At 30.9% G+C, this 12,371-nt stretch overlaps 1 protein-coding gene across 1 annotated transcript in view; it reads right to left on the bottom strand.

The window, feature by feature from the left end:
* LOC143250749 (N-acetylgalactosamine-6-sulfatase-like) overlaps positions 1 to 12,371 on the bottom strand; it is a 44,732-nt gene that overhangs the window by 29,176 nt on the left and 3,185 nt on the right. The window contains 6 exon segments of the mRNA XM_076501705.1: positions 2,791 to 2,857; positions 6,710 to 6,853; positions 7,410 to 7,512; positions 10,761 to 10,835; positions 12,033 to 12,065; positions 12,068 to 12,155. Coding sequence (XP_076357820.1) covers positions 2,791 to 2,857; positions 6,710 to 6,853; positions 7,410 to 7,512; positions 10,761 to 10,835; positions 12,033 to 12,065; positions 12,068 to 12,155 — 510 coding nt within the window.

Below are 12,371 nucleotides of genomic sequence, written 5' to 3'. Positions count from 1 at the left end.
TATTCAAACCATGTCAGCTCTGAGCCATTCATAAAAATGTGTATTAAAATACACGTGTATTTTACCTACATAATTTTTTTATCTTTTATAAAGGCCCACTTTCAGCAGAATCAGTTATTGTTCAGTTTGTTTGATAATATGAAAGGCATGTAGAAGGATTATAATCTTGTTATAGATAAGCAGATAATCTTGAAAAAATTCTGATAATCTGTTGTATATATTTATTTCAGACACTAGATTAAGTTACTGCACAACATTTTATGAATTATGACATTATCTTTTTTATATACAGTTTTTCATGAAAAAAATGTATCCAGTACACTATTCTGTAAATAAAGCAACATAAAAAACCATCAGACAAAGTAGTTTTTGTAATTAGTGTGCTTGATTATATTAAACATTACACTTTCAGTATAAAGTTTAGGAGAACAATCCAAATTTTCTGTATCTCTGAAGAAATGCTTGTTATTTTTGTCTTGTTTCAGTTATTGTCAGCAAATGCAGTACAGTTAGAAACTCCTTTTCACCCCTATCACAGAATAGCTTCCACCAGTGACAGCTCAAGAAACAATGAAATTTAAATTCTTTGTTGTTTATGCATATATACAAAGATGCAATACTGAAACTCAAGAAGCTGGAAGTGATGTGGACATAAATATCAAAAGTTTATTCTGTAATAATACAGTAGCTGCTTCTTTAGATTAAAGGCAATTACAATTTTTAGGTGACCAAGTCAGGTGTTTAACCTGTTTTTCTTTTACCTGGTGGGAAATACAACTCTTTAGCACTGCCCATGCATCAAGGAAATACTTACATACCCAAGCTATTGTGGTAACACTCTTATTTAAATGTGTCAGTAACACCAAGTTACATCAAACAAACCATGAACTTTCCTTTCTTATTCTTACCATTAATTATTTATATCTACACATGCCAATGAGTAAGGTAACTGCAGGTGACAGAACAGTAGAGATACCAAAGTCTCTGGCAAAAATCCTTTTATACATGCTTGGTAATGAAGCCTTGCAATATGAGGGGGAGCTTTGGTTATTTTACAAAAATTATTAAACCTTTCAAATATGAACTTTGTAACACAAATGCATAATGACCTAAAACACACAAGTAACACCTAAATATAATTTAACTGTCTCTCTTACTATAACATATATAGACGAGAAACAACTGAAGTGCTATAGGGAACATGCATTAACATTTACCCAAGGACAACTTGGTGCCAGTTTCAGTACAAGTTTTGTTGAATTATATTGTAAAATGAGCTTTTTCTAATGACCACAAACACATAAGGCTACAGAAGGTTGGTGTGGCACCTGTCAAGGGTTGACAAAATTGATTTATTGTTTCAGCTGCATTAAGCAAAAGCACTTTGTACCACATGTGTCAAAAGGGCATAGTAAGTTACATCCACATCTAGACTTAAATGTACACCCTTGTAAAAATTAATTGAAACAAATGATCATTTTAAAATATTTTTTAGCATGGCGGCCGGTCTAGCCTCGCTGATTTCCTTTAATAGTCATTTTTTCACACAGACAGCATCATTAGCTGTGTTTTGCACTACGGTCGATCTATTTTTGGGATATATGACGAAATTTTGAGGAATATTACATCATTCAAAATTGCGTTAGAAGGGCAAGGAGACCAGACAAACAACAACTTACCAACTCAATGAAGAAAAAACAGTATCAATGGGGTCTGAAATACAAGAACTGGATGCAAGAACAATGGAAGAAGGTGTTACTCAGTGACAAGACTCATTTCTTCGTACAGGGTCAAAGAAGTCTGCATGTTCGCAGATCTCCAGGTGAGAAACTTTGAGAATCTCACATCAGTCAGTTCATAAAACATCCCTTGAAGATGTTTTGGGGGATTTTTCAGCTACTATGGTGTCGGAGGCTTACATATCATAGAAGGTATTATGCGGGGACCATAGCACATCAAAGTTTTGCAGAAAAGAGTCATTCTAGGATTGAAAAAGATTTCCAGATGGGTCTGGCATTTTTCAGCAATATCTGGCTTCATGCCACACATCAAACCTTGTGAAGAATTTTATGACTACAACATGATTAAAAGTTCTGGAATGGCCTGGAAACTCTCCAGACTTAAATCCTATTGAAAATCTTTGGGCAATTTGTAAAGAAAGACTTCGGGGAAAAGACTGTACTACAAAAGATAAGCTAATTGAGGCCATAATTGAGGTGTGGTACCGTGATCCAAAATTTAGTGAAGATTGCAGTCAACTCATGGACTTTATGCCAAAGTTAATTAATGATCTTCTGAAAAATAAAGGTGGTCATATCATGTATTAATTTGAGAGTAATTTTTGGATTCTTAGAAATAAAATGCAAAAAAGTGAAAAAAAATCATAATTTTCCGTCTTGTTTCAATTAAGTTGCACAAGGGTGTACATGAAAATCACCTTATGCTTAAAGCTATACTTCACCAAATATTGACATTATTTATAGCTCGTATGTTACATATAAAAGAATAAAAGCTAAGATACTATAAAACCTTGAACCTAGTGGATAATAATAATTTAATTCCAATAGTAAAATGGTTTAATTAAATTTTGAGTGTAACTCAGTGACACACCCAGTAAGGTGTTTAAAAATGGTATTATTTTCATAAGGTTAATATGCACTTTTTAATTCACTAGGTTTATATAACTGCATTTTCTTTTATATAATTTCTTGTCAATGCACTATGCTTTACAAACTTTCAAAACTTCTAGCTCAAGTTAAGTGTTACTATATGCTTGATAAAATAACATACCTCAGTAAACATAACAGTAAGGTTGGACTCTCCTGTTGTTTTATTGATCAGAAAATCTTCATAATACCTAGATTTAAATACAATCACTTTTCAACATTATGTGTAATAATAAATGATTCCTTGTTCAAAACAAGTACAGAGGGTTAATTGCACTTTATATAAATGATTTATATATGTGAATGTAGAAAAAGGTAAGATTTTTACAGGAGATTTTAGAGCATAGGAAATATATTTTTGATAGAGAATATTCTCATACATATCCTACCTACAGACACTCTCCTTCCAGCTTTTGAAGTCAAAGTTCCACCACTAAATGCAAATGGTATCTTGCTGCTAAAGTTACTCAAGACGTTGTGAGATATATGATTGACAACTTAATCCACAGCAACTTCCTTGTTATACAATATTGTCACAGTTAGATTTCTTGCAAGAAGAATATGAAAACTTTTCTTTTTTTTTTTTTTTTTTGTAAAGGAGGATAATTACCTTATATAGTAAGTTCACAAAGGAAGGCTTCAATGTTCTTCATAGAAACATAAAATGTGTATATTAGAGTGCTTAGAATAAAAGTGGTCTGCAAAACTACACCCTCACCTACAGCAAAGTAAAGGCTATGGTTCTGAGAAAGTATTTTTTGAACCCAAATGATAATAGCATATCTGAAAGCCTAATAAACAAGGTAATCAAGAAGAATTTGAAGTTAAAAAAAGCTCAGGAGCTAAAAAAGAAAAACACCCAAGACTGGGAACTGCACACTGAAATTAATAGATGCTTTTGACCACATATCTCTGAAATCTTGTGAGGAAGTTCTCATGTACTATTAGAGCAACTGGGCTTCTTAACTCCATGAAATCTAATTGTATCAAGTTTGTGTAACTGTTGGATAGTTTGTATTTCAGAATGGCTGATATGGGTATTAACACTTACTATTAAAGTAGAGAACAACCTTCTGACCTTCCTAGGTTATCTTCATGTTAACAAAGAACATTGGATAGTTTGTTTTGCTGCATTGTGAAAAAACTAATGAAGGAAATAGTTTTAAACTTCAAAATTATTTTTTACAGAATATGTAGGTTCTGCAAATAAAGCATTTTGTATGTGCTCTTTGTATAAATTTGTAATCTTTGATATTTTCAAGGTAATTTCATTGTAACATGTTCCTACAAAAACAAAAATGCTTGCCTTTGTTCGTGGTTTTAATACATTATTTTATGCCTTCCTATGTTCTTCAAAAATTTATCAATACATATATTTTTTTTATTTCAAAGAACTACATAAATATATTTGATTTGAAAAACAACACCTACAGTTTAATTGAGAGAGAGAGAGAGAGAGACTAACATCTTATCATTATGATCTTGAGTAATCCTGATGATTTATCATACAGCAGATGTTTTGGAAGTACTTAGCACAGTTGATGAACCAACATTTGCCTGCACCGATGTCACTGTTTTGAAATTTTGACATGTTCTACAAAAATTTCCATATGCTGAATCCAAAAATGATATACATGTATTGATTTTTGGCAAAACATCTCATGTACTTTTACATAAAGTAAATCCATTTAATTGAAATCAGGTATCATTTTGTTATCTATCATTGTAGAACCCATAGGAAATGCAGTGCTAGCATATAAACAATTGCTAAGCTCCAAGACATCATTTCTTTGTTTATGCATGCAGTTTGACATTTGTTTTTCTTTTCAATATTTGTTATTCATGGTTATGGCAACAAGATGTTGTGTAAATTACCTCAATATATTCTGTTATATTTGTGGTAATTTGTTGTAAAGAAACATAAGCAAAATATTACAGAATTTGTCAAAAAAGTGTACAACATGTACAGTGGAATAAAACTTGGGGACCAACACAAATTATGGACTCTGCACAGAGTTTGCACCTTTGTGTTGAAGAGTTGAGACAGTGGATTAAAAGGTAAGAAAAATATTTATCTTCTGAATTTTCCAATGGTCTAACATGAGCCTAGAAACCAAGGAGATGTCTGCTATTTTTGCTCATGTAATGTGCAAGGCTTGAAATAAAAAGGAAATTTCTTTTCTGAACCTTCAATCTGTAATAAGACATATTGCTTATGGATCTGATGTATTTGTACCTACTCCACTGGAGACATGTGATACAGTTTCATCTAATTCTGAATTTGATGTCAATAGAAACGATGAGAGGAATCATTTAACCTGAAGCATCTGGTGAACCAAAACTTTTTACACAAGGTAAACTGAATGATTTGGTGAGAGATATGGGTCTTTCAAAGGATTCTTCAGAGATTTTGAGGTCCAGACTTTAAGCTAAGAACTTGTTTTCTCCAGGGACATCATGGTACAGAAATTGAGAAAAAATGCAAAAGGTTCACAGATTTGTTGCAACAGAATTACTAAATTAATACAAATGTTAGGAACTGAAGTCCATGAATTGAGTGGCAATTGTTCATTGATTCTCCAAATGTCTTCAGAATAATTTCATAACTTTTTAAGGCAAACAGAAAACAGAGTTATATTCACAATTTCCTTAGTTCTTTCACTGTCATGACACATACAAGTATACCTTTATGACACACTATGTTGTATAATGTTACGTTACTGTCACATTTTTAGTTCTCTGATTGGTCATGCAGTGCATGATTTGCATGCTCTGCCTACACATCAGTGGTTAACCATGTCCTGTAAACCAACTATATGAAACATAGCACCATTTTATTATACTCTGTCCTCCACACTTCATAGTTAGAATGAAAATTATATACAAAGTGTCCTCCAAGATGCCAGAACATACAAATCTGTCTATTCAAAGTAAACCAAAAGTAGCAGGACTTATCACTCCACATAATGGTTTTTCCACTGTTTTACTACAGCTTGAATAATCACTGCATCATAAGAGTTAATACCTTGGCTGCAACATTCCAAGTAACTCAGCATTATGAAGCTCCCAGTATAAAGTGGATGTAGTTATGTAGTAGTGTGCTATGGGATTCACAAGTAAAACAAGTGTAAACAGCATTACCAGCTTGAAATATAATACAAACTGTATACTAAGCTGTTTTAGAAGTGTTTGAAAATAAATCATTGAAATCCTAGAACAGGAGGCAAGGCCCATCAAATAATGTATTTAAAATTGTTGCAAAACAATACTGCCAGTTGTTTTAAAAGCTCTTTATGTTGGCCTTGCAGGAAATATAAATCTTGGTTGCAGTATCTTATTATAACATAAGCATCTTGTAAGCTAGAACTAACTGTGATGTCCAGAACGTTCAAAAAATGGTACCACATGTTTCACACAGATTACACTAGAGCTGGGTTGATTAGTCTTATTTACTAATCAAATCATTTATTCATTGGGCTCATTAACCAGTTACATTCAATGAAATGATTATTCTCATGAGACTTAGATAGTTGGAATAAATGAAAATAATAATCTGACACACTAAGTCTGAGTAGTCAATATTATTTTCATGCATTAATAGATTTAATTGTAAGCTTGATTAATGTACTGATTATGTTAACTGATACTATTCAATGAGAAACCTTAATATTAATAACACTGGCTCCCTTACAATCCTCAGATTATACTACAAAACAAACATATCATTACTAACATTCTCAGATTTGCTACACAATGTAACAGATGATTTACAGCATACATGTATATATACACAAAGAGGTTAAGAAAAACAAATTGTTTAAAGAAAATTCCTAATAATTTGCTTCCTTACTTATAATAAGACAAGGATTCAAAAGAAAAGAAATTGAATAAACACACAAATTTCAAAAACTATTCTATTAACATCATGTCTAATAGCATTCAAACTATGCAGATAGTAAGAGAACTGTATTTTATGTATTACAAATGTAACATTTTCTTTTTCAATAAAAGCTATTAACTTGATCACATAAAATATTGCATACCTTCCAATCATTTCATCATTCCTGAAAACTGGAATATTTGGAGTTGATTTCTCATTATAAGGGCCAAAGTGACAGTTGGATGATCCAAACCATTCATGAAACCCATGTTTTAATGGTAGATATTGAGCTTGGTGTCCAAGATGCCTGCAGGTCAAAACAGTGGTAAACAAAGAAACAATACATAGTATTAGAATTCAAATGAGGAAGTAAAAAAAAAAATTTTAATTATTTATTCTTACAATGAAGGAAAAGTTTCAGATATTACAAAAGTACAGTTCATACAATATTTAGTGTAAAAAAAAGATTAAAACCTACAATGAATTTTAAAGTTAAATAAAAAAGGTTTATGCATTCATAATATTATTTAATTATGAAATTGGCAATCTTTGAAGACACTTTGTTTTATCTAAACAAACAAACAAAAACTAATCTATAAAAGCATGTAATACATCATTCCAGAGAAGCATCCATCATAGGCTTATATACTACTTACACCTTTTGTTATTCACTAAAACAAATGTTATCAAACATAACAGAATTGTAGGTCTAGGACTTTCTTAAAGAAGTTTTAGATGATGTGTAGCAATTTAATTACAAGTTTTATCCATTAGCTGTAGTTTGATATGAACCACTAGAAGTGGAAAAATCTACCACCATTTCATCCACTTAATACTCTTCAAAATCTTTAATGAATACATACCATTTACCAACAATTTTATTTTGATATCCAGCCAAAGCTAAAAGTTCACTTAGCAATAGCTCATTGTCTGAGATTCCTCCCACTATTTCTTGAGGTGTATAACCTAAACATAAAATTAAAATTCATATGGTACAATTCTTCATCTAATACAGTAGTACACTATATCATCTGTAACCAAAGCATATACAAGTTTTAATATTACTTTTAGGAAAATATATGTATAACAATATTTATAGATTTACAGAAAGTCAAACACAATATTACCATGTTAAAAGGTTTGCTCAGTGGCAAGACAAGGAACTCTATATATTTTGAAAACTCAAATTATACTTCTATATTACTCTGAAACTGATATCAATTTTCTATCAAATTGTCTTTTCTCAACTCAGTATTTCATCTAGTTCTTTAAAATGCTTGTTTATGAGAGTTTCATTCTAAGAAATTAGGGTAATAAGTAAAAAATAAATTAGATAGAGAGTCTGCTGTATTTGTATGCTGATTTAAGAAATGCTTAGTCGTGGGAAAAAAAAGCATAGGATTGAGAAAATTTGGATGAAGGGATATCTATTTACAAAACATGCTGAAAAAGAGAAAAGATAGATTAGCAAAGCAGGTGTATACAAAACCATACACATAAAAAACAAATGAAAGCAAATGTAACACTACTGATGATGAATAGTGTACTCGAAAATGAAGAACATGTAACACAAGATAAACAGCCTAGATTTAAAAGTAAATCATAAGCCTTGATTAAATAGAAAAATATATTCTAAAAGAAAAAACTGAAATCACATTATAGCTCAAAGTCCAACATACTCTCACTTTTTATATACTCTGAAGAATAATATGTTGTTTCTTCATGCAATATATAACAAAGGACTGAGGAAAATAAACAGAAAACAAAAAATGGCTTTACTTCACAGTTCACAGAAAGGTCCTCTTTCCCTCCCATGAGTCATTCTCAGGGACAGCTGAGTGAAGAAACAATAGACAAACAAAAGTTACACACAGGCACAAATTCATTGTTTACATAAAACAAAGGAGACATTGATAAAAAAAAATACAAGGAGAGAGGATTTGTTTAATTAAAGCTTCACAAGGGCTATTTGCTCTAGCCTTTCTTATGTTAGAAACAGACTACAAGTAAGGCACTTTGTCAACATAACAAGTTCTTTGGCCACTCTTGTCAAATCAAATAATGAGATTTTACTATCATTTTTACAATGCACTCATGGCCCTAAAGTGTAGAGCTTGATATCTGTTTATTTTGTTTCAGTGGTAATGAAACATGAACCTTTGAACATCAGATTTACAGTCTGGTATGCTAATTACTGTGTCACCCTCAGCCCAGAAGGTAGAAAGAAATATGAAGGAAATACTAAGCATTTCATAGTTACTGTAAATTTATGACAGAATACTCTATGTTTGAAGGTGAATAAGGAGATTTCTCACATGTTCTTTTGCAATAGTTTTATGGGACAACAACATACTTTTTATTTTATTACAGTAGATGAGACTGATGTATATGTAAAAACTTGGAAAAAACTTATCCTCGTCTTGCTGATACTTATTTGAAAACTTTAATAAAAAAACGAGCAATGGAACAGATATTAGTGATTAAAAAAATTCAACAGTGGTGAAATTCTAACTATTAAGGTTTCTGTCAACGAAAAGAAATGCTTAAAAGAAAATAACATGAAATTATAGGTGTACCAGTTTTAATTTTGCTATTAGAATCAAGTGGAAGAAATTCATAATGAATTGTGTCACAAGTACTCGCACATTGATACAGGAAATTTCTTTTTTCCCCCATAACTAACCAATTTGCCAAAAAAAGATTTTTATCATTAAGAGCATTCCTTTGGACACAATTTAATAATGACTCACAAAAACCTTTTAAAAGTGTTGTTTAATAAAATATTATTATCATGAGATCCATGAGGATGTTATAATAGAGAAAATAGATGGTAGTTATAAACTGGTAGTTTTATAATTTGATAAATGGGTTTCTGAAAAACGTTTTGGAAACATGGCCATTTGTTAGTTATACATAAAATACAGATAGCAAAATAGGATACAAGTTTGAAGAATCTTGGGGATTAATAAGCTATTTGGATTCAAAAGATTTATAAGAAAACAGTAAGCTGTTTTAGAAAGAGCTTGAAGGTTAGTGAGCTGTTTTGATTGAAAAGGATTTTGAGTGGCTTAATGAGCTGTTTTAAATTTAGAAGGATCCTGACAAAATAGTGAGTTATTCAGAAGGAGATTGAAGATTAGCGAGTTGCATTGATTGAAAAGGATCTTGAGTCAATAGCAAGTTGTTTTAAAAGGAGTTTGAGGATTGGTCAGGTGTTTTTGATTCAGAAGGATTTTGAGAAAACAGTAGGCTGTTATAGAAGGGTCCTGAGAATTGGCAGCCTGTTTTAATTCAGAAGTATTTTGAGAGGATTAGTGAGCGGTTTTGATTTAGAAAGACCATGTAAGATCAGTGGATGATTGTACATTGAAAGTGTATTTTAGTATAGACAGGGTAAAAATAAGCAATTGCCATGCAAGAAGAAAGTTGATGCTGTAAAGAAGGAAAGTAACATACGAAAAAGTCTATTTTAATGGCCAGGATAAAAGAACTAGCTAAATGATTAAAAAATATGAAAGTACCCTCTAGATACCAAAAGTCACACTCCAGGATAAAAACAAAAGTGTATGACTAGAAAGTATTACTAGTATTAAGTTGTAATAGTATATCCCAATGGTTACCAATTACTTCACACACTGAACTACTTCATATGATGATTATAAAGTTAAGACTACATCTCAGTCCAAGGGGGAAATTCACCATTCCTCAAATATAGTTTTGCTTAACTTTGCATAGCATGGGCCATAAAACAGGTTTTCAAGGGAATCATGTGGCATACAGTCCACTTATTAGGGGCCACTTTTGTATGCTGTACTCGAGCATGCGTCACAGAATTTTCATAATTTAAACTGATGAATACTTCCAAAGGTTTTGGCAGTAATTACCATAATATGTTTTAAGATACGAGTTATGTTCCTTTGTCTTATAATGTAATACATACATTTTGATGGTAAAATGGAAGGTTAACATATGTATTCTGTTACCAGCAATTATAGAAATAAAGCAAATTTCCTACAATAGCTGGATAAAAAACAAAGCATGATTAGGAAATCAAATGATTTGAAATAAAGTAATGGTGAATGGACCAGCATTGCTAAACCATCCACAATCAGTAATAAACTACAAGGACAAATCATCAATAAGAGCAAGCAAGAAAGTTAAAGAAACTTAAAGAAAGTTTAAAAAATCTGGTCAATTTCCATTCTAAAACTCACCATTTCTTGCATGTGCATTTGTTGTATAGAAACCATTCCTAAGTGGCAATCTTCCAGTTAAGAGAGCTGCTCTAGCTATATACACACACACATACATGCACAAAAACAAAAAGATTGTTGAAAAATTTAAATCATTTTATATTATTCAAATTAATTCCACACACAAAAAAATCAACTTTTATAATTTAAAATGTTGTTCTTAGTTTATTATAATTAGACAACAACAACAAGAAGTAATGGGTGCCTTTCAATTCCCTGAACAAAGACAACTAAGTTGGCCTGCTTTATTAGCAATTCAGGTAAAAGTTTAAAATACAGATACAGTGCTTTGAGTAAGAAGCTGATAAAGTTATTTTCTGGCTCCTTTTCTCTAATCTTTGTCACTGTTTTGTTTTTTTTCACAAAAGGAGAGATGTAAGTTTAAGATTCAATACCAGAACAGTGCTTTCATTCTTCACCTCCTGTTTTAGAAGTTATTTGTAATTATTCTGATTTTTTTTAAATATTAAATTCGATGAAAGGAAGGTAACATAAAAAACAGAACAACTTAGTTAATGTTAATAAAATAATCAAAACCCTGGACCAATAAAATGTAACTACCTTTATCTGTTATACAGTGAACATAATCAAAATTAAGGAACAATTTATAAAGCTGGGGAGTTTAACTCAACTGATAGTAAAATTACTCCAAGTATATATTTGTGTCATGTAAAATAACGAATTCATAAATTCCACAAAAATAATCAACTAATCCAAATTAGGTTTTCTGATTATTAGTGTTTTTGAGTATTACAAGTATCCACAAAACAATAACATTATGATATCAAGGTTGTGCAGCTTAACTGGTCTGTGTAAATACTCACAAAATTAAACTACAATTTGTTTCTGTTTATTACAGCTATCCAAGTCACATGTTAGAATAGTAAGTTAATTGAATGCAATTAATTAATGAGCCCAACAGTTAAATGATTAACAAATTTACCTATTTGCCCAACTCTACCAACTTAGTGTAAATACCTACAACTGCTATATAGCAATTTAAAATATAGAGCTATTACTGTTAATATGGACAACAGTAAATTCTCTATTCACTAAATAAATCAATAACAAATACACATTTATTTCATATTTACATTATTGTGTATTCAGTTGTGTTGCTACTGTTATTATGGTTTATAATAAAGAAATTAATATGAAGAAAAAAAATGTCATTATATTTAAAGTCACCAAAATATTACATAATGACAGAGTTGAAAATTTTTTAACACTCACATGGTGAACATAATGGGTTTGCAGTATAAAATCTGGAAACAACATTCCTTCAGAAGCCATTTTATCTAAACGAGGGGTCTCTTTGCTTGGGTGACCAAAAATACCCAGATCACCCCAACCCATCTGTAATGGAAGAAATATATAAAGCAGATACTTATTCAAACTATTAAACACTGCCATACGATTAAAGTAACTTTACTATAATCTTACTTTTACATCTAATTTTGATTTTTATTATTTTAAATAAATTGGATTTCATCCTAATCTTCAATAACTACAGAGTTAACATTTTCCTTACTTGAAAGTTTGTTCTTTGGAAAAGTAAGTATTTATTTGAAA

Source organism: Tachypleus tridentatus, chromosome 5 (assembly GCF_004210375.1).
Source record: "Tachypleus tridentatus isolate NWPU-2018 chromosome 5, ASM421037v1, whole genome shotgun sequence".
NCBI lineage: Eukaryota > Metazoa > Arthropoda > Merostomata > Xiphosura > Limulidae > Tachypleus > Tachypleus tridentatus.
The sequence above is the reverse complement of the archived record's forward strand: the minus strand, read 5'-3'. Positions and strand labels throughout refer to the sequence as shown.